Source organism: Ahaetulla prasina, chromosome 1 (assembly GCF_028640845.1).
Source record: "Ahaetulla prasina isolate Xishuangbanna chromosome 1, ASM2864084v1, whole genome shotgun sequence".
Lineage (NCBI taxonomy): Eukaryota > Metazoa > Chordata > Lepidosauria > Squamata > Colubridae > Ahaetulla > Ahaetulla prasina.
This window is the reverse complement of record NC_080539.1, coordinates 342,783,573-342,806,848: the sequence shown is the minus strand read 5'-3', so window position 1 is coordinate 342,806,848 and position 23,276 is coordinate 342,783,573. Positions and strand designations below refer to the sequence as shown.

General features: G+C 38.9%; 1 protein-coding gene across 5 annotated transcripts; it reads left to right on the top strand.

Moving 5' to 3' along the window:
* The first annotated feature begins 4 nt into the window (after positions 1–4).
* Positions 5–22,998, top strand: LOC131187978 (SERTA domain-containing protein 2-like). 5 transcript variants are annotated; one of them, XM_058162864.1, is made up of 5 exons: positions 29–303; positions 11,145–11,226; positions 13,186–13,298; positions 14,819–14,889; positions 20,846–22,998. In XM_058162864.1, exon 5 carries the CDS (start codon positions 20,850–20,852, stop codon positions 21,702–21,704), a length of 855 nt encoding a protein of 284 aa, XP_058018847.1. In that variant the 5' UTR covers positions 29–303; positions 11,145–11,226; positions 13,186–13,298; positions 14,819–14,889; positions 20,846–20,849; the 3' UTR covers positions 21,705–22,998. The 5 variants fall into 5 exon arrangements, with proteins under 5 accessions (XP_058018845.1, XP_058018844.1, XP_058018847.1 ...); XM_058162862.1 differs by lacking the exon at positions 14,819–14,889 and having other exon boundaries at positions 5–303; XM_058162861.1 differs by lacking the exons at positions 11,145–11,226; positions 14,819–14,889 and having other exon boundaries at positions 5–303.
* Positions 22,999–23,276: the final 278 nt, after the last annotated feature.

The window sequence follows — 23,276 nt, the reverse complement described above, 5'->3', positions numbered from 1 at the left end:
CGCCCCTCCTTCCTCTGAGTCCAGGGCTATTCCTGCACAGGGGAGGAGTAACGGCTCTTGTTGTCGCCGAGATCTGGCGGGGAGGGGGTGGGGCTCATTTGCTGCTGCCACCGCCCTCTCCTCCTCCTTCTCTTCCCCCCGCCTCGTCTCCTCCTTCCTCATCTCAGCACGCAAGCATTTGGCCATCCCAGCCCCTCTAAGGGATCCCGGCTGGCTGGGTTGGGAGCCAGCGCCGCGCCGCGCCGCCCAGCCGAGGGAGAGGGGATCCCGTGTGTCCCTCGACTCTCTCTGGAGCCCTAGCAGGTAAGTGAGACTCTGGGCTGGTTGGCTGAACTCAGGTCTAGGTCGCGGGAACGATGGACACGGGGACAGGCGTCCGGGAAGGTGCTCCGGGAAGCCAAGTGCGGGCTGGTCGCGACAGTGCAGGGCGAGGAAAAGACGGTACTGAGCTAAATTGAGAGGTGGAAGTCAGGAGTTACAACTAAAAAGAGACCTGCATTTTGGGTATCTCGGGGAGTTGGTAAGGCAATAGAGGCTGGCGAATGTGGCGGGGAAAACTTAAGATTGGGGGTATCTCGGCCAGAAAAACTAAAGAATTGGGGGCCTGGGAGGGGCACCTTACAAACGACGGTGTGAATCGTTTGAGAGAAGCTTGCTTGGGTTAGAAAATAACTACGTTGAGCAAGTCGTCGTTATCCCCCCCCCATGTACACAGGCACCGTGAGCTGGGGTAATCCCCCCCCATATATTTTTCAGATGTTTGGAATGATAATTGCCATCTTTTTGGTTGCGATAATAGGGGTTGCAAATCACATTTGGAGGGCTTGCATTTGGGGAAAGAACTACAGTTGTATAAGGAAGACTGGGAGGGAATGATGGATAAGAGCAAGATGATGGTGGGTATCAGACGGAGATTCACAAAAGCTGCCAATAAGAGGAAATGGGGGGGGGTGTTGGAGGGGAAGTCAAAGAGTCTGCTGCTAAAAGAGGAGAAAAAGCCAAGTAAAATTAGTGGGAGGAATTGAGGAGCCCACTGAAGAGATGGCAAGGAAGAAACTGCTGGTGCCCTGGGTGGTATTTGAATGTGGGAAACAATTTTGTGGCAGGCTTGTGGGGCTGAATGAAGGCTTTAGGAAAAGTGGGTGGGGCATGAACTGGGTAGATTTATTTGACTGAAAGCAGTTGAGAATCATCTGAGGTTTGTTTCTGAAGAGTGGTGCTTTGGTTTAGCTAGGTAGGGTCATGTATAAAAGATATGTAGATAATATATGTTACTTTTGAGGCCGTTTTGTTCAACCAATCAGTGTTACCAATACAGTACGAAGGGGGAGTGTGAAAGCTGAATCCAGCAATCAAGGAGGGATACTTCACAAATGTTCTGTTGCAATGTTTGGAGAGGTGTACCTTGGCAAAGAGATTGAGTTTAGATAGTATATTTTCAGGAAACATTCTTTTCTTGGTATTGCAGTATAATGGATAAAACATTGGGATTGTAGAATAGGCTTAGAGTATTGATATCTAGATATGTTTTTGGAAACATTTAAATAACGTAGCTGAATAAGATCCCATGTAAGATAAAGATTGATTAAAAACAGGGAGTTTTTAAGTTACTGCCAGGAAATAAACCTAGAGCTGTATAAAAGGTGTGGGGTCTCCTTCAAGTGAGCTTTAACCAAAGAGCTATAACTGTCCTATTCTCCGATGGTCACCATCCAAGTATTAAACTGACCACACCTAGCATAACTTCCAAACTTATGCAAGGTTGGCCAACTTAGAATAAAGTTGTATTCAGGTGATTTGAAACAGCCTAGTAGTTTCTTTGTAGGTGAATGATAAAATACCAATGTTCCTATTATTCTTGGTTTTTTTTATTTTGGGGGTGGCTGCTTTAAATTCTGCTTTTGACAGAAAAGTAAATTTTAAAGTAATATGCAAAATATGCAAAAAGTTTCTAGTTGAGTATTTAAGAATACTTAATATTTTCATTGCTCTGAAGAAGTGTCACGCAAATAGGGATTCATGAGGTCTCAAAATGAAGGATATATCGACAAGTATGTAAAAACTGATTAAAAATCTAGTTAATTCTGCGTATTTGAAGAGAATAGAAGTCCAGTTCTGTAAGATACATTAAATTTGTGTGGGGCTTATTAAAAGAAATTGTGGGAGGATTGGGCACAGACTAGAAACTGGATGGCCAGAAAGCAGATGTGGAAATTATTTGAGACTTAGAACATTGGCTGCATATGAATGAAAAAACATTGAAGTACTCCTCAAGAATGGTTAGATCAGAGATAGAAAATGTCAATAGGAAAAAGTTCTTGGGCTAGGGTTAGGATAAAGATTTTCATCTTTTGCTGGAAACTATCTTGTGATTAACTTTAAGGTGAGCCTAGCTATCGTATGGACTGAAATAAAACTGTAATTATATAATTGGATGAAAGATTTAGGAACAAGCTTGCTATCAACAGAAGTTTTAAGGAGAAATGTTTTCATTTAAGAAATGAGGCAGTTTAAATAAGTTTGCAAATTTGTAAAGCTACAGAGGTGTAGCTTTATCCTTAAGAGCAGAATTGTAATGAGGTTGTCTGTTTTGTTTTAAATAGTTGTCAGTCTAGAGTGGAAAGTTATTTTTCATCATCCAGAAAATCAGAGTCCTGTAAACTAAATCTTGCTACTGTGGGAGGTGCATGCAACAGCTTCCAGGAACTTCTGTCTACTTTCATTTTGAATACACTGCCCCTTGTGTCTTAACTTTAATAGAAAATGAAATGCAAAAAGAGGACAATTTCTCACTGGTTTAGTTCCTTATTTCAGCAATTAAAAACAGTTCATTAATACTAAGTTCAAAATAATGTATTAAGGGCTACTCTGCTTTAAGTTTGTTACATTTCTTTAAATTATTGAGTTTTTTACAATAAGCAGTACTTTGATCTGAAATTAATCATTTATATTCTTTGTCTATTTGCTGGTAGTAAACATAACTGGCAATTTCTAATAGCAAAAATATAGGACACATATTTCTGTCCTATAGTATTTGTTTTACTTGTAGATGTTATATTTGAGAAAAAATTAGATTCCAAATTAAAGACTCTAAAAAAATTAAAGCAGAGAATAATAAAATCTGAAAGTATGGCCTATGTAACTCTCGTAGCATTTTATGCAGTACAGTACATAATTTTGGAGATATTGCTTGCCTGGGTCTTCCTATATTTTTGGAGGGGAGGATCCACGTATAGGGAATAAATCAGTGCTACATTTTTTATTTTGGCCTCAGTGTGGTTTTGTAGAAGGATATGCATGATGCCTAAGTGTGAGATTTTATACACTTAAAAGCATATCAAGTTAATCTGAGACTTTTGAACTGTGCTATTAGGGCTTTTTTCAGCCCTATGTGTGATGAATAGCAGTGGTGGTAGTTACCTAGTAAGGAACATTGATATATAATTATTTGCTATACTGTATAGCTATCAATTATTAAATACATTTATTTACACAGTGCTAAAAATATCGACAAGGCAGTAAATATGAATTAGAATATTCTTATTAGCCACCAATTTAATTTTTGTATTAATCTTTGTAAATGTTGTACCTTGATGAAGGTATCTTTTCTTTTATGTACACTGAGAGCATATGCACCAAGACAAATTCCTTGTGTGTCCAATCACACTTGGCCAATAAAAATTCTATTCTATTCTATTCTATTCTAAAATACTTTCACAGTAACCAAATATTTAATTTTTCTTTAAAATTGTATCATTTGAAAAGCACTGTTGACTTATCAAAACTGTGTTTACACAAGTATTTTGGACAAACTGCACCCTATCTGAACTATTCTGGGTGAAACTATTTTTAAGTTTAAAGCTTCGTTCTTTTTCAAAGTGCAGTTTCTTGAGATTGCTTAATGATTTCACAGGGTTGCTGCCTGCAGGCTTCCTTAAACGTCGTAATAGATAGAATTAGAATTTTAATCTGCTATTCGTCTATTATTCGTAACCCTCATACAGATCTCCCATCCATCAGCCACTCCACTACTGCTATCTTACTTCTTTTAGATAGAATTATGATTCAGGGAAAAGGTAGCAAAATCTCTTTGTACCAATAAAGAAGTATTTGTGGCTCAGGGTTAAAATGAGGGGTCCTTGGTGCTCTCTGAGCTTGGTTCTTGCAGATATTTCATTACCCAAACTAGGTAAACCTAATCAGTGCTAGACTAGCACTGTTGATGTTACCTAGTTTGGGTATTGAAATGTCTGCAAGAAAACAACCAAGCTCTGAGGGCTCCAAAGACCCCTCAAATCTTTGTCGGTAGTGAAATCCAAATTTTTTTACTACCGGTTCTGTAGGCATGGCTTTGTGGGCATGGTGTGGCTTGGTGAGTGTGGCTGGGGAAGGATACTGCAAAATCTCCATTCCCTCCCTACTCCTGGGGGAAGGATATTGCAAAATCTCCATTCCCACCCCACTCTTGGGCCAGCCAGAGGTGACATTTGCCAGTTCTCCAAACTACTCAAAATTTCTGCTACCAGTTCTCCAAACTATTCAAAATTTCCGCTACCAGTTCTCTAGAATCTGTCAGAACCTGCTGGATTTTACCCCTGCTTTATGTAAAAAGATTTTGAAAACTAAGAAAATATAAAGTTATAAAGAACAAAACACTCTCTCTTGCTGCTGTACTTCGGTTGATAGTACTCTAAGCCACTACCGGTAGTTCTTGATTTACAAGCACAGTTGGGACCGAAGGTTAAAAAAATCAGGTGTGATGCGGTTTTACGACTTGGTTGCTGCTGTCATTAAGCAAATCCAGTTTCCTCCATTTATTTGCTTGTTGACAGCTCCCTAGGAATGTGATAAATGGTGATGACATGAGCCTGAGACACTGCGACTGTGGTAAATACATGCTGGTTGCCAAGCACCCACATTTTGATCATATGACTGCAGGGACACTGTGACGGTTATAAGTGTGAGGACTGGTCAAATGTCACATATTTCAGTACCATTAAAACTTCAAATGGTTGTTAAATGCTCGATCATAGGTCAGGGCTACCTATAGTTACATGAATGAATATATTCTTGATTTGAGCTTATTCTTCCTCTTTAATTTACCTTTAAAAATGAATGAGATCCTAAAATCTAAGAGAACTAAATTGTAGGAATGAGAATAGATTCAGCAGATTCTACAAGTAGAATCCTAAATGTGTTTACTTAAGAGTAATTCCCAATTCTTAATTACAAGTGTAATTCTTAAGTCTCAGTGAGACTTTATTCCTAATGAGTATACTTAGGGTTGCAGTTTAAAAAACTGTTTACAAATCTATATAAATTTTTATTAAAACTTTTAAACATGAAAATAAATCTAATAAGCTATTATAAAGTAAAGGAGGAAGTAATAAAGTACAATAAAAGAAAAAAAAGAAAAAAAATGCAACAGGTGGCTTCCTACCTGAAAACCTTTGAAAGGCTAGTGCTTTCCTACCTGAAAACCATCACGAATCCGCTCTTAGACCCCTTGCAATTTGCATACCGAGCAAATAGATCAACAGATGATGCTGTTAATATGGCTCTGCACTACATCCTACAACATCTTGAGTCTCCAAAGACCTATGCAAGGGTCCTTTTTGTAGACTTTAGTTCAGCATTCAATACCATCATTCCAGACATTCTTCTAACTAAGCTAAACCAGCTACAGGTACCGGAACAGACTTGTAAGTGGATCACAAGCTTCCTAACAAACAGGAAGCAGCAGGTGAAGCTAAGCAAGATCACATCAAATACCTGTACAATTAGCACAGGGGCCCCCCAAGGCTGTGTGCTCTCCCCACTTCTCTTCTCTCTGTATACCAATGACTGCATCTCCAATGATCCATCAGTTAAGTTACTGAAGTTCGCAGATGACACAACAGTGATTGGTCTCATTCGAGACAATGACGAATCCGCATATAGACGAGAGGTCGAACGACTAGCCTTGTGGTGCAACCAAAACAATCTGGAACTGAACACACTCAAAACCGTAGAAATGGTGGTAGACTTTAGGAAAAACCCTTCCATACTTCCACCTCTCACAATACTTGACAACACGGTATCAACAGTAGAAACCTTCAAATTTCTGGGTTCTATCATATCGCAAGATCTCAAATGGACAGCTAACATCAAAAACATCATTAAAAAAGGACAACAAAGAATGTTCTTTCTGCGCCAACTCAGTAAGCTCAAACTGCCCAAGGAGCTGCTGATTCAGTTCTACAGAGGAATTATTGAGTCTGTCATTTGCACCTCTATAACTGTCTGGTTCGGTTCTGCAACCCAACAAGAAAAACACAGACTTCAGAGGATAATTAGAACTGCAGAAAAAATAATTGCTACCAATTTGCCTTCCATTGAGGACCTGTATACTGCACGAATCAAGAAGAGGGCCGTGAAAATATTTGCAGATCCCTCGCATCCTGGACATAAATTGTTTCAACTCCTACCCTCAAAACGACGCTATAGAGCACTGCACACCAGAACAACTAGACACAAGAACAGTTTTTCCCCAAAGGCCATCACTCTGCTAAACAAATAATTCCCTCAACACTGTCAGACTATTTACTGAATCTGCACTACTATTAATCGTTTCATAGTTCCCATCACCAATCTCTTTCCACTTATGACTGTATGACTATAACTTGTTGCTGGCAATCCTTATGATTTATATTGATATATTGATCATCAATTGTGTTGTAAATGTTGTACCTTGATGAACGTATCTTTTCTTTTATGTACACTGAGAGCATATGCACCAAGACAAATTCCTTGTGTGTCCAATCACACTTGGCCAATAAAAAATTCTATTCTATTTTATTCTATTCTATATTGTTCACATCAGTTATAAGTACAAAGATATTTTGAACTCTCTAAAGTTACATTATATTGCTTTTTCTATAATCTATCCTGTCTAATCAACACTGTATATCACAAATTCACTTTTTTCATTTTTATGCAAAAAGTAGACAATAAATATAGATGTCTTTTCTATAATCAAAGAAATCAATGTAACTTGCAGCAAAATCTGTCATTCCTCCTTAGTGGGTAATATCAAATCTTTCCATCTCTGTCCATACAGTAATCTTAGTACTGTAAATATATATTGAAATAATCTTCCATTGAGTTTTCTGTTTACCAGTATACAAATCATCTTGCAATTGCTCCCATTCAGTGTAATTTACATTAAAAACTTTATAGATAAAACATATTCGTAAGCTGACAAATCAATATTGGTTATCCAGTTCAAATTAACTGTCAGTTTACTTTCAACAGAAAAAGTTGCATTGGTGAAGGTACTTCTTGTAAAATCATATATAAATTAATGTGTTAAAGTACTCCTGGAATTTATGAATGTTTTCATGATATCTGTCACAAATACACAGTAACTGAAGTATTTATATCAATGATAGTGTATCTTAAACTAAAATTATATATAAATTTGTTTTGTTAAGAACAAAATGAATCATAATATAATAGTTGTTGTTAGTTGCGAAGTCGTGTCCGACCCATCGTGACCCCATGGACAACGTTCCTCCAAGCCTTCCTGTCCTCTACCATCCTCTGGAGTCCATTTAAACTCATGCCTACTGCTTCAGTGACTCCATCCAGCCACCTCATTCTCTGTCGTCCCCTTCTTCTTTTGCCCTCAATCTTTCCCAGCATTAGGCTCTTCTCCAGTGAGTCCTTCCTTCTCATTAGGTGGCCTAAGTATTTCAGTTTCATCTTCAGGATCTGGCCTTCTAAAGAGCAGTCAGGGTTGATCTCTTCTAGGACTGACTTGTTTGTTCGCCTTGCAGTCCAAGGGGCTCGCAGGAATCTTCTCCAGCACCAGAGTTCAAAGGCCTCAATTCTTTGGCGCTCAGCCTTTCTTATGGTCCAACCATAAGAAAGGCTGTGAAACCATATGGTTTCACAGCTATACATTGCAACTGGGAAAACCATAGCCTTGACTGTACGCACTTTTGTTGGCAGGGTGATGTCTCTGCTTTTTAGTACGATGTCTAAATTTGCCATAGCTTTCCTCCCCAGGAGTAAGCGTCTTTTAATTTCTTGCTGCAGTCCCGATCTGCGGTGATCTTGAAGCCCAGGAAAATAAAATCTGTCACTACCTCCATTTCTTCTCCATCTATCTGCCAGGAATTGAGAGGGCCAGATGCCATGATTTTAGTTTTCTTAATGTTGAGTTTCAAGCCAACTTTTGCACTCTCCTTCACCCGCATCAAGAGGCTCTTTAGTTCCTCTTCGCTTTCTGCCATTAGAGTGGTATCATCTGCATATCTGAGGTTGTTGATATTTCTTCCGGCAATCTTAATTCCAATTTTTGATTCATCTAGCCCCGCCTTTCTCATGATGTGCTCTGCATATAAGTTAAATAGACAGGGTGATAGTATACAGCCTTTTTCTTTTTAAATTTGCATTTATATCCCGCCCTTCTCCGAAGACTCAGGGCGGCTTACACTATGTTAGCAATAGTCTTCATTCTATTTGTATATTTATATACAAAGTCAACTTATTGCCCCCAACAGTCTGGGTCCTCATTTTACCTACCTTATAAAGGATGGAAGGCTGAGTCAACCTTGGGCCTGGTGGGACTAGAACCTGCAGTAATTGCAGGCAGCTGCTGTTAATAACAGACTGCATTAGCAGCCTGAGCCACAGAGCCCATTGCCGGACTCCTTTCCCAATTTTGAACCAATCAGTGGTTCCGTATCCAGTTCTCACTGTTGCTTCTTGACCCGCATACAGGTTTCTCAAGAGACAAATAAGATGGTCTGGTACTCCCATCTCTTTAAGAACTTGCCACAATTTGTTGTGAGCCACACAATCAAAGGCTTTAGCATAGTCAATGAAGCAGAAGTAGATGTTTTTCTGGAACTCCCTAGCTTTCTCCATGATCCAGCGTATGTTGGCAATTTGATCTCTAGTTCCTCTGCCTCTACGAAATCCTGCCTGTACTTCTGGTAGTTCTCGATCCACATATTTGCTAGAGCCTAGCTTGTAGGATTTTAAGCATAACCTTACTAGCATGTGAAATGAGTGCAATGATGCAATAGTTTGAACAGTCTTTGGCATTGTCTTTCTTTAGAATTGGAACGTAAATTGACCTTTTCCAATCCTGTGGCCATTGTTGAGTTTTTCAAATTTGCTGGCAAATTGGGTGTAGCACTTTTACTGCGTCGTCTTTTAAGATTTTGAATAGCTCAGCTGGAATACTGTCTCCTCCACTAGCTTTGTTGTTGCTCAGATTTCCTAAGGCCCATTTGACTTCACATTCTAGGATGTCTGGCTCAAGGTCAGTGACCACCCCATCGTGGTTATCAGGGATGTTAAGCTCATTCTTGTATAGTTCTGTAATTTTGCCACCTCTTCTTAATCTCTTCTGCCTCTATTAGGTCCCTGCCATTTTGGTCCTTTATCATATCCATCGTTGCATGAAACGTTCCCTTCATATCTCCAGTTTTCTTGAATAGATCTCTGGTCCTCCCTATTCTATTGTTTTCTTCTATTTCTTTGCACTGTCCATTTAAGAATGCATTCTTATCTCTTCTAGCTAGTCTCTGGAATTCTGCATTCAACTGGGTGTATCTTTTTCCCTACTTTCTTTAGTTTAAGCCTAAATTTTGCAAGAAGAATCTCATGATCTGAGCCACAGTCAATATATAATGTTACAGCCAAAATTTCATAGATGCTACCCATCTTGCTGTCTGGAGCAACTCTGGATTTATCAGACAAATAGTTGGCAATTTGGTCTATAGTGCATGAACGTACATATGATTTAGTTCTGAATTGCTTTTTGTTCTTTGAATTTGGATCACTGTACAGACCAAATAACTGGATCAAGTTATTGTTAATATACCTTACTAGGATCGTTTTGGATCATAATGTAATTCTAACTTGTAATTTTAACTTTGTGCTATCATACATACTGTGTTTCCCCAAAAATAAGACCCAGTCTTATATATATTTTTTGCTTCAAAAAAGACATATTAGGGCTTATTTTCAGGGAAACACAATATCAGGATGATCAGCCTGGCTGGGCACCCCAGTCTCAGGTGCGCACACAAGAGATGGCGAGCATATAGGGCCGATGGTGTCTGGCAGCAGCTGCAGCTTGTTGGCCCCTTGGTTGATACACTTGGGGGTTGCGCAGCCCCTACAGCGCAGGTGAGTGGATTACTTGTCCAAGCAGCAGATGGAGGCAGAGGCGTGAGGGAGGCACACAATCCAGACATGTGGGCCATGGAGAAAGCTGAGAGTTGGTTGCTCCCAGTGGCCGTGGGAGGCTCATCACCTGCACTGCGCGGGCTGCAGCTGCTGCCAGGCACTGTTTTGGGGTTGGGCTTATATTAGGGGCATGCTAAAAAATCAAGCTAGGGCTTATTTTCTGGTTAGGGCTTATTTTCGGGAAAACACAGGTATATACAGTCCTAGAAAAATTAGTAGGCCACAGAAATTTAGGCATTAAACAAAATATTCTTGCATTTGTCCTTGCTTCCACCACTTCAGACACTGCCTTTTGTTTTTCTGTTGTAATACACATTTGAAATAAGTCAGTGTTGTTACATTGATTCATAACAATTTTTGCACGTGCAGCACTTTTGACATCCTTTCATGTGGCCATTAAAGAGCAGCTGAACTCCTCATTTGAAACAATTCAAGGAGTGCTGACTGGAGTTTCTTTTTAACCAATCTTACTTTAAGTGCACAGACAAAAACACTGAAAAATTTATTCAGGTGTTTGCTGAATGCAAGATTCCTTGAAAATGAGTTACTACTAGATTACCCTGTCCTTTATTCTTTCAAGTCCCAGATTACATGAGGAGCTATATTTTCTTATTAACAACTTTGGAGATGGGTAATGGAGTAGATAGCACCTCACCTCACTTTGCTCCCTCCCTCTTCATCCTGATTAGTTTTAATTAAATTTTAAACTTATGATCCTTTATCGTTTTATAGTGTGTTTTAACAGAATGTTTATAAGCCACTAGAGTCACTTCTGGCAAGATGAGAAGCATACAAGTTTAATAAAATAAACAACTTGTATATTCACATTAATAAAATATTCTATAAAGATGGAAAGCTGTTTTCATAGTCAAACAATGGGGAATACTGTTTTCTTTCAGATCTTCCAATGAACCTGTGGAAGTTAAAGAGAGTTTGGACAGGGACATCTTTTTATGTACTTTCAAGCCTTCGTGTGTTCAGGTGAATGTCTTAAGTGCACTGAAATTTTGTTTACATGTAGCCCTTGCTTAGGCTACATAATTGGGACCCGTAATTTGATTGCTATGGCCTGAAGTTGCTAAATGGAAAACCATGTGATTGTAGGATTGTTGCAAGCCAAGTTGCAAAGTGTTGCAGTGGTGATCATGTGACCATGGACATTGAACATTGCAACAGTTGAAAATGCAAAGATTGGTCACAAAGTTAGTTTTTTTAACACCACTGTAACCTTGAATGGTTGCTGCACAAAGTAGTCAACAAGCAAGAACTGATAGTGAACCTATGGCATGCGTGGCACAACTGGTACCCAGAGCCCTCTCTGCAAGCATGCGAGCCGTCGCCCAGCTCAGCTCCATCACACACACATGTGCCTCCCGCCAGCCAGCTGATTTCCGGGATGTGCAGTTGGCGAGGCGCATATAGGAATGCGCATGCATGAGGAGTCATGCACACATGCGTGGGGGGATGGGGGTCGTGCGGGCATGTGTAGGGGGAGCACGGGGGTGGCGTGTCCCGTTTTTGGTCCCAGGAGGCTGCAGGGAGATCTATTAGGCTCAAAATGGGCGGCAGGGGAGCACATGTGCGGGGAGGGCAGCAGAGCGTGGGGGGTCATGCACACATGTGCACTTGCACTTGGCACACCATGACAAAAAGGTTAGTCATCACTGACCTAGTTCTTTGTATGTATATATGTATATTGATACTTATTTGCTTATTGCAAAAAATGAGTTAGCATTTTATTGTTTTACTGACTAACTCCATTGGAAAAGAAAGCTTTGAATCTTTCTGTCAAGGTTCTTTGTCTCTGTCAGTTTTCAGACAAAGAGACAAACTGGCATACATGTAGTTCTTTGGTGAGCTCTAATGTAGACGCTAGTCAGAATCAAACTTGCTTGGTTCCTACAGTCTATATTGTGTGCTTTCAAGCTGTTCTTGAGCCATGACTAACTACACTCATCTTGTTTATTTCTCTTTTCATTTAGAAATTAAAATACTATTTATGTGACTCATAGGTTTTGAGCATAATGCTCACTTTTAAGTAAACATGTAATTGATTTTTATTAACCAAATTTAATATCAGTGCAAATATATTTAATTTTCAGATTAAATGAGCAATAGTAACAATATAAAACATAGGCAAATTCCTCTGTAGTTGTGAGATTACTTTGACTGTACCAGCTATTTCATTTATTTTACAGCTCAAATTATTTAATAGTAATTATATTCTATCTATGTCTTCTGTCTTTACATCAACAATAAACATAAAAGATAACATCTCTGGCTTCTTTCAAAAACACATTAATTTCCCATTTATTATGTTTTAAATAGCTCGGATAAATCAAATACATAATTCAGGTTATGGAAGTCAGAACATCACTAATGGGAACTCTTTAATTTCTGGAGTTGCTTTTTTTTTCACAGTATTCCCTGGAATATGTTCTAATTGATGCATTTTACAAAAGAGAAGATAATAGCAAGAATTACTAAAATAATTACTGGTTCATAAAATGTTGATATTATGTATTCCAAATAATGCTGCTACAATTATGTAATGTATAACAATTATGAAATATAATAATATATAAACATGCTTCAATAAACTAGTAATTATTTTGTCCCAGGGAAACAATTGTTTTAAAAAATTAAAAATGTTTTGAGAGACGGATCAAGTCAGTTTAAAAACCCACATTTTACTGTAATTTTATTCATCTAGGATTGATTGAAAATCAGGGCTTATCCTGAGTTGCAAAATATTTGCCTATGGGATGAAGGTGAACTTTTCTCACTCACGTTTGCTCATTGGGTACAGTAGCCTGTGTATCATGATAGTAGAGTAGCAGAAATGTTTTACTGATCAAAAGCATATTTGAATATTTGACAAACTTTGTATGAACCTGCCCTTGGGTTTTCATGGCATCTTGGGGATTCTCTATTCTGCAGGAGCTAGTATTGGATCTGAGCTTCTTGGTCAGGAGTAGCTCAGGATTTGCTCAAAATTTCAAGGCCGCTTCCATGATACAGGCCTGTTCTGACTTCTACACAGCCCAACTGAAGTAAGTTATACTTGGAATTTAAGTCCTATTTAGCTTTCTCTAGTGCTGCAAAGCTGGAAGAGTTTATTGTTGTCTATTATCATAGGTGAAATAACTTTTGATGAGATTAGTCTTGCCAGTGTTTTCAGAAGAGTTCAAATTGGCACCCTCACCTTTTCAGCTGCTGGAAACCTAGTGAAGTTATTGTGTCAGTGGAGAGAACAGAACCCAAAAAAATTTCCTTTCCTATCATGGGAGGCAATTAATGGTAGGAATAACCGTAACTTCCTACAAAAGATGCACAAATGTTTATGTGTTGCACTGGAGCATATTGATTTTAAATATATTTATTAATTGGTTTTTAAGGTTCTTACCAATGTATTCTTCTTCATCAGTAATTTATTTGCAATTTTTTATCTGCGTTCTTCTCGCTTGGGGCAAGTCTTCAAATTTTGGGAACAGAAAAGGTTCCTTAAGCATGACTCATGGTACAACATGTCTTATCCTTTTGACAGTTTATATTGACTAAGGTGGGAATTGGCCTTTTAGTTAAGATATATCAGTAATGCTTTCTTGCTGATGGACCTGTACTCTCCTGCATAAAGCAGATAGTAATAAGAGATTATCTGTTTCCAAATTCCATTTTTTTTCCATTTGAAATATCATTCATCTTGGTTTTGGTCTTAATTCTGGTTCTCTTTTCCCCCATCACTATTTAGAACAGGGGTCCCCAACACACACACACCCGAGCTGCAGCTCGTTTGGAACTGGGCCACGGAAGCGGCAGGGGAACGCGCACAGGCGTGCGAAGCTTCACTTACGCAAGCAGCGGATGAGCATGCATGTGCATCTCCATTTGTGCAAGCAGCAGGTGTATGTGCCCGCTGCTCATGCAAATGGAGTGCACACATGTGCTTGCCCACCACTCGCGTATATCCATTCCCTCTCCCACCCCCCGCCCCCTGCCATTCCACAAAGCCAGAGAGGTTGGGGATCACTGATTTAGAATGTGATCTGTTTTTCCAAATCCAGGTCACCAATTGTAATAAGATAAAACTGAAAAGTTCACAAGGATGGACATTTCTGACAGTTGCCCTGTGCTAACAGCTGTACATTTTTGGGTGCTTCAGAATCAACAGTTTTTTTCTTTTCACAGCTGACTTGAATTGTAGCTTGCCATAATATGAACATACATAAAAATTTCAGAGCAGTTCAAAATTTATTTTTCAATCCAAAGGACAACTTTTTGGTTAATTTGTTTCAAGTGGTTAAACTTCTGAATGGATCATTTCATAAATTACATAATTAAGAATTTTAAGTATCCTAATCAACCAATTGCAGGTTGAAGCAAGACCGATAGTGGGTCATATGGTGATGCACTAATTTGACATGTCCCAGTAAGGATTGTGTTTGTTAAAGGAATGGTTAAAAAATAGCTTATTTGAGTGCTTGTATTCCCATTTTTTGTTTCTTACCAAAAACAGAAGTATTGCACCATAGTTGTTTGATTTGCTGCTGAATTTCTGCATCATGTTTTATAGAGCCTGAAAAAAAGATTTTTAGAAGCTACAAATGGACCCTTACAACACAAGTTCTCCGATCACTTTTTTAGGTAAAGGATGAATGAAACATATTAGAAGAGCTAAGGGGCACATATATAATTGTATGTAAACATTTTAGTCTCTCCTATTGTAGTTTGGGATTCATATAAACATAGAATAGTACAGTAGATGCAAGATACAATGTTTAGTTTAAAGTACAATTAAAGTACAATTAAAGTGTTGAATAGTGTTCAAGTTCCACATCAATTAATCAGAGTAAGCTGTTATAAGTCTTTCTTGTGATGTTATTGTAACACTATGTTTAATACCATTTGAGATTCTCTTAAAAGTTTCATTCAAATTAGATGCCACCCAGCTCTGGACATATTATGGCAATGTAAGCAAGGGACACTATAAAACAATGAGAACAAATTTAATGCATGTCTGACAAAAAGATAGCTATTTCATTCAACAATTTTAAACAAGAGCTCAACATTACTGTACCGCAAGTACAGTACAGATGGGGGAATAGCCAGGTTTTCAATGTCATCAAGGTGGAAACCCATGGGGTGGGGAGGGATGCAGTTCCAGAGGGGAGGTGCTATAACAGAGAAGGCACGCTTCCTAGGTCCCAATAGATGGCATTGTTTGAGTGAAGGGATCTGAAAGGCAAGATAGACAGTACTTCAGATAGTCAGACCATGTGCCATGTGAAGGGCTTTATAAGTGGGTAACCAGTACCTCGAATTGTACCTCATTCAGTGGTTCTCTACATATTATAAACATAAGGGCCAAGAGCATCAGGCCTTGAGGCACCCCAGTGTGAAAGGCTTCCATGTTTGGCCTCTCCTCCCCTGTCCAACACAAAGTGGAATCATCCCCAGAGAAAGGAGAAACCCCCTCCCTTCCTGAACCTCCACATTCAGTTAAGTAGGATATCATAATCGATGCTATCAAAAGCAACAGAAGGCTCACAGAGAGCTAGGAGGAATATGTGTGTGCACGTGCACATACAAACACACACATCCTGACTGCCTACCATTCCCAGAAGCCACGATGCAGAGCTTGAAGGGGGATCATAGTAATCAATGTGAGCAAATCATTATTGTAGGAAAATTCTGCTAGGGGAAGCTATGAGGATCAGTCACCTTCAGTGCAGGTATAGTAACATTTTAAGTATTGCAGAAGCAGGGGTGGGTTCTACTTACCTTTACTACTGGTTCGCAATGGGGCCGCATGCCCACTTCTGCGCATATGCAGAAACTTCCTGATGATGTTCGGGTCAGTTGGTGGAGCCTCCCGCCAGTTTTACTACTGCTTCTTGCAAACCGGGGGCAACCCACTAGTGTGCTGGAGCATCTGTTTAGTTTTCTCAGCCTTACCATTCATGGCAGGGTGATTGAGAACTAGCTAACCTTGAGATTCAAAAATTGTAGTAACAGTGCTTTCCAGAACTCGGAATAAATTGACTGTCCCAGTCTGGTACCAGTATAGACACCATGTGATCCAAAAAGAGTTGAGCTGTTTCTTTAATAGTGGGCAAACATTTGCAAGGCATGAAATGAGCCATTTTGATAAAACGTTCCACTACAACTAGCATAAATACAGTATTACTATTCGCCTCGTGAATTTTCCTCATTTCTTCTAATTGCTGTTTATGTCCCACCACAAGCCTGTGTAAATGAGGCATTACGAACTCTAGCTGACCAAATCATGGAGGCTGAAGCCAAACACCCTGATTCACTGGCCATTGTTTTGGGAGATCTAAACAAGGCAAACTTAAGGAAAGAACTACCAAAATACTTTCAGCATGTCAATTGTCCCACCAGAGGCAAGAATACTCTAGACCACTGCTACACAACACTAAAAGATGCCTATCGGTCTTTACCACGTGCAGCTGTAGGACACTCTGATCATTGCATGATTCACCTTGTACCTGCTTACAGGCAAAGACTTAAAGCCATAAAACCAATAATTAAATCAGTGAAAACCTGGACGGAGGAATCAGAATTAAAGCTACAGGCATGTTTTGACTGCACTGATTGGAATATTTTAAAGATACCTCTGCAGACCTGGATGAACTCACAGATACTGTAACATCATATGTCAGCTTCTGTGAAGACCTATGTACCTACAAGGAACTTGCGAATACACAGTAATAACAAACCTTGGTTTACACCTAAACTTAAGCAGCTACGACATTCCAAAGAGGAAGCCTACAGAAAAGGTGATAAAATGCTGTACAATCAGGCCAGAAATGCACTAACAAGGAGATAAGAGCAGCAAAAGAAGCTACTCTGAAAAGCTAAAGAATCAATTTTCAGCAAATGAACCAGCAAACATGTGGAAAACTCTTAAAAATATCACCGGCTATGGCAAACCTCCTTCCCAGGCTGAAGGTAATCAACAACTGGCAGATGACCTGAATGAGTTTTACTGCAGGTTTGAAAGGAAACTACCGCCACCTATCTCCACAACCCCATCTCAGACACACCAACAACAGCCAAGCCTCCTACAACTGACCCCATTTCATTGGGTTCACAACCCCTAGTGATCACAGAAAAGGAAGTGCAGGACCTATTTCACAGACAAAAGCCAGGAAAAGCTCCAGGCCCAGACAAGATAACTCCTTCTTGCTTAAAAGTCTGTGCTGACCAATTGGCCCCCATCTTCACCCATATTTTCAATAAATCACTAGAGATGTGCTATGTTCCTTCTTGCTTCAAACGCTCTACCATCATCCCAGTGCCGAAGAAGCCCACCATCAAGGAACTGAATGACTACAGACCAGTTGGTCTAACATCTGTAGTCATGAAAACCTTTGAAAGGCTAGTGCTTTCCTACCTGAAAACCATCACGAATCCGCTCTTAGACCCCTTGCAATTTGCATACCGAGCAAATAGATCAACAGATGATGCTGTTAATATGGCTCTGCACTACATCCTACAACATCTTGAGTCTCCAAAGACCTATGCAAGGGTCCTTTATGTAGACCTTAGTTCAGCATTCAATACCATCATTCCAGACATTCTTCTAACTAAGCTAAACCAGCTACAGGTACCGGAACAGACTTGTAAGTGGATCACAAGCTTCCTAACAAACAGGAAGCAGCAGGTGAAGCTAAGCAAGATCACATCAAATACCTGTACAATTAGCACAGGGCCCCCCCAAGGCTGTGTGCTCTCCCCACTTCTCTTCTCTCTGTATACCAATGACTGCATCTCCAATGATCCATTTGTTAAGCTACTGAAGTTCGCAGATGACACAACAGTGATTGGTCTCATTCGAGACAATGACGAATCCGCATATAGACGAGAGGTCGAACGACTAGCCTTGTGGTGCAACCAAAACAATCTGGAACTGAACACACTCAAAACCGTAGAAATGGTGGTAGACTTTAGGAAAAACCCTTCCATACTTCCACCTCTCACAATACTTGACAACACAGTATCAACAGTAGAAACCTTCAAATTTCTGGGTTCTATCATATCGCAAGATCTCAAATGGACAGCTAACATCAAAACATCATTAAAAAGGACAACAAAGAATGTTCTTTCTGCGCCAACTCAGTAAGCTCAAACTGCCCAAGGAGCTGCTGATCCAATTCTACAGAGGAATTATTGAGTCTGTCATTTGCACCTCTATAACTGTCTGGTTCGGTTCTGCAACCCAACAAGAAAAACACAGACTTCAGAGGATAATTAGAACTGCAGAAAAATAATTGCTACCAACTTGCCTTCCATTGAGGACCTGTATACTGCACGAATCAAGAAGAGGGCCGTGAAAATATTTGCAGATCCCTCGCATCCTGGACATAAACTGTTTCAACTCCTACCCTCAAAACGACGCTATAGAGCACTGCACACCAGAACAACTAGACACAAGAACAGTTTTTTCCCAAAGGCCATCACTCTGCTAAACAAATAATTCCCTCAACACTGTCAGACTATTTACTGAATCTGCACTACTATTAATCGTTTCATAGTTCCCATCACCAATCTCTTTCCACTTATGACTGTATGACTATAACTTGTTGCTGGCAATCCTTATGATTTACATTGATATATTGATCATCAATTGTGTTGTAAATGTTGTACCTTGATGAACGTATCTTTTCTTTTATGTACACTGAGAGCATATGCACCAAGACAAATTCCTTGTGTGTCCAATCACACTTGGCCAATAAAATTCTATTCTATTCTATTCTATATAGCCATGGTGGTTCATATAATAAAATCCATAGAAATCATATGCTAAAGATGAGGTGGGGTTGGGAGCAGTTGTAAGAGGCCTTCTGGCTTCTGATGATGGCAATTGTAATTACAATCCTATGCATCTGGCTCAGAGGAAGGCTATCAAGAGTTTATTTCCTCTCCTTCATTGAGATGTTTTGGCAGGATTGCTACTCCAACTCATTCCCATTTTTTTCAGTTTAGTCCAATGGAATATTGAAAATCAATTATTTGAATGGGCTGAAGACTGCCAGCAAGGTAATTCAAGCTGGTGTAGGGGGAGAAGCCAATAACAACAGAAAGATCAGGTACAGAAATGGGCTGGGTAAATAAAAAAAAATTCTCCATTACCGTATATCCATCCATTTTGGAAAAACAGTTTGATTGTGGACTGGAATGTTGCCCACTCTTCCATTCTGGGGCCTTCTTTCTTCTCAGGCACATGATCCAAAATGGAGTTCCTATTAAAGGGCTGGTAAGAGTTCCAGAAATTGTATTTTGTATGTAGCTTCTATGCTGTTTCTTTTCTTTTTTCTTTTCTTAAACATAAGTGTTTTTTATATGCCAGGAGTGGCTTAAAGCCCTCTTCTGAATACTATGTAATTATAATCATGAGGAAAACCTTATTGCTTTGAAAAATATTTGTCTGTTTAGCTGTATTTGTTGTCTATTAAAGCCTTTAACCAAGCTGCGGATTTAAATTAAAATGTATAAGAAGAATTAGAACAAGTAATAATTTTGCTCAAATCATTTTTCCCCGGTGTGCATCAAGACTCAAAAAGTCTACCTTCTGAATTGGCTGGGGAGGGGTCAAGACTATCAGCATGATCAATATTAAAAGCATTCATTGAAGAGCCCAACTTCTCTCCAAAACCCCAACTATTTTAATTCAAATAAGGGGAAGTGATTATTGATGCTTTATCTCTTTTGGTAAAGTGGAGGGGAAGAAGAAGGAATTCTCAATCTTTTTATATTAGCTTTGAAATCAGAACTTGTGAAAGAGGTTATTTATCATGAGCCTGCATCCTAAGTTCTTAATGAAAATTAACAATATGCATTTTTATTAACACAATATGGAGGAGTTTTTTCTCTACTTGTCAAAGGAAGAACAAAGAAACTAACTTTTCAGGGACATAGGTTTGTAGGATTTCAGTTGCTCTTGCCTACATGCTGCTAAATACATGATCCTGGCCAGAATTCCTGGTGGGTTTTTTTTTAATTGAAGTTTTCATAATTCTTTTTTCTGGTATAAATAATCTAAAATTCCTTAAATTCTATTCTGTCTTACCCAAATTATCGGTTAGAACAAGTCAGATGCTTTCCCTTGTCCAAGATTAATCAGTCTAAATGAAGAAGATGCAGCTTATTAATGTTACAACTATTCCAAGTTATGTGTCAAGGGGAAGCCTTCTGAAAAAGTATATGAACCAGTGGTGGGTTTCAAATTTTTTTACTACTGATCCTGTGGGTATGGCTTGATGGGCATGGGAGGGGAAGGATACTGTAAAATCTCCATTTCCACCCCACTCAAAATCCCCATTTTCTTCCAATCAGCTGGGACTTGGGAGACAGAGAATAGATGGGGGCGGGGCCAGTCAGAATTTTTACTACCAGTTCTCTGAACTACTCAAAATTTCCACTACCGCTTCTCCAGAAGTGGTCAGAACCTGCTGAAACCCACCTATGATATGAACCCATCCCTAAGGTTATAGTAAATGAAGGAATAGAAAATGAATGGATAAAAATAAATACTATAAAGTCAGAAATGCTCATTGGTTCATTTTTTTCCTTCCAGGTTCATGTTGGGAAAAGGTTTGAAACGCAAGTTGAGTGATTATGAAGAGAACATGGCTGGTGTGTCAAGTGCCTTTGATTCCAGTCGAAACCTGCCATATCCACTCAAGCGTCAGTTGGTGCTCAATGTTTGCCTTGCCAAGTTACAGACATATAAGATGCTGGTGGAACCAAATTTACATCGTTCTGTGCTTATAGCCAATACTGTCAGACAAATCCAAGAAGAGATGAGACAAGAAACTAGCCAACAGTTTGTTAACATGTGCAATGGCTTAAGTACTACCCCTTCCAATTATTTAGGTTTTGATTTCTTTGGAATGCCTTCACACTTTTTGCCTGGTATTATTCAACCAGAATCATATGGTTATGAACCACGGTCTATGGAAAGTCCAATTGAAAATAGCTTGTTGATGGTTTCAGATAATGACATGTCATCAGCCATTTCCTCTATTCTAAAAGATTTGGACTTCATGGAAGATGTGAGTCCACCTTCTTACTTGGCTGGATCTGGAGATGATCAATTCAAGACTTCTGAAATGTCAGTTCTTAAGTTAGAAGAAGATAGACAAGACCTGAAAGGAGTAGAATGTGCATTTGGTTCCTTTGAAATTTCAAATTCAACTAGTTACTTGAAGGACTTAGCTATTGATGACATATTTGAAGATATTGACACTTCAATGTATGATTCAGACTTCGATTGCCCCTCACCAACTCCTCCAAGAACACTGTCTGTGGCAACAACAGAAGACACATTGAAGACATTCCCTTCTTGTAATTCTTCCTCAGCAAACAACATCCCAATATGCAGAAGTGATATCACTGATTTAGACCATATTATGGAAATTCTTGTAGGGTCCTGACACCTTTGCTAGCCCAAAGATACGTTTTCCTAAGCTGGGTTGAAGATAAGTCCCAGAGGAGAGCGAACTTCAAAGTGTTATGCCAGAAAGGGCAGCTACAGACATTTGTCTTTAATGGTTCTCAAAACCTCCCTAGAATTCCTATAAACCAAAAAAAAAAATAATAATAATGACAGCCTGTTATATAAAATGGAGTATTTAATTAAATCAGTTGTGCAATCTTTTTAACTCTTTTAGGCTATACATGAGTATTTCTCATGTGTTTCTAACTTTTTAATGTGCAATTTTCAATCTGTGTGAAGAATTTGCAGAACAGTGATTTTCATAAGGGGAAACATTGCCTGAAGTCTAAAGATTTATTTTTAGTATTAAATTACATTCTTTATTGGCATTCACTAAAGTTGCATACATGGATTTGCAACCTCAGTACAGTATATTTTTAAAGTATTTAAGAAATTACAGATCTCTTCCCCTTTATTGAAGATACTAGATACTTGGCAGCAAAATCTCTTGCATTTTGTAAAACATTTAAAATTATTTATTTTTGTAAATTTTATAGTCTTTTTACATTTTATTACAATATTCTAGATCAGAGATGAATTTCTGGTTGGATGTGGCTGGCACTACCTCTGTTAGCAGAAATGCTTTAATACTTTGCTTTGTCTAACACTGCAGATCTTTTAGTTTTCTTGGATGATATTTCTGGTGGTAGAAGCAAACACAGCAATTTGCTGATTGGTTAAATTTTATGCTATTTAACTGTAATTTATATGTATATTGTCCCAATTTTAAAACTTTGTCAGTATTACGTGCATCAATTTGGAGGTAATATGGCTTTTTACAGTTTAGTATTTTCTGTATAGTTAGAGCTATTTCAATTTTCTGAAACAGAATTTTAGATTTTATGTGCAATATATCACGCAGGCCACTTTTGCACACCCTGTATTATAAGAAAATACATAAAATCTAGATGATGGAAATTTATATTAGTGTGTTATCAGAGGTATACCATGCAATTCTGTCTGCTGGCAGCTTTGTGCGAGATTTGTAAGAGTTGAATATGGCTTGCCTAAGCACCATTCTAATTTTGTATATTTCTTTTTCTTAAAATGGAACTTCAGTTGTCCAAAGTGCTTGCAATGGATTGTATCTTCTTAGTGGCAGTTTTTTATCTTGGTTTGGCCAAATAAAGTTCTAATTGAGTAGAAGTCCAGCAAATCATGCTGCCATTTGAGAGTTAGTAGTCTGCCTATAAGAATTACACTTCAAATTAAAGAAATCGTGTTTTTTGCCATATCACAAGATGGGTTTGACATTTGCATATAATATGCTGAAGTGTTCAGTTCATTGTGTACAAAGCCTGTCCTAGTCCAGCTTTGGTGCTACTTGGCAGGTTGTCTCAGTGCTGGCACCGTTTGGGGATGGCTCTGTATTGCCAAAATGTTGACATTCCAGTCACAAACCTGTACTGTTCTATGGTCATAGAAGTAGCACCTGCTCACTTCTTATTGAAGACATGACCACTCTATGTTCTTACATTGCATCCCAGAGGAGTCCAGTTAAGTTTGAAAA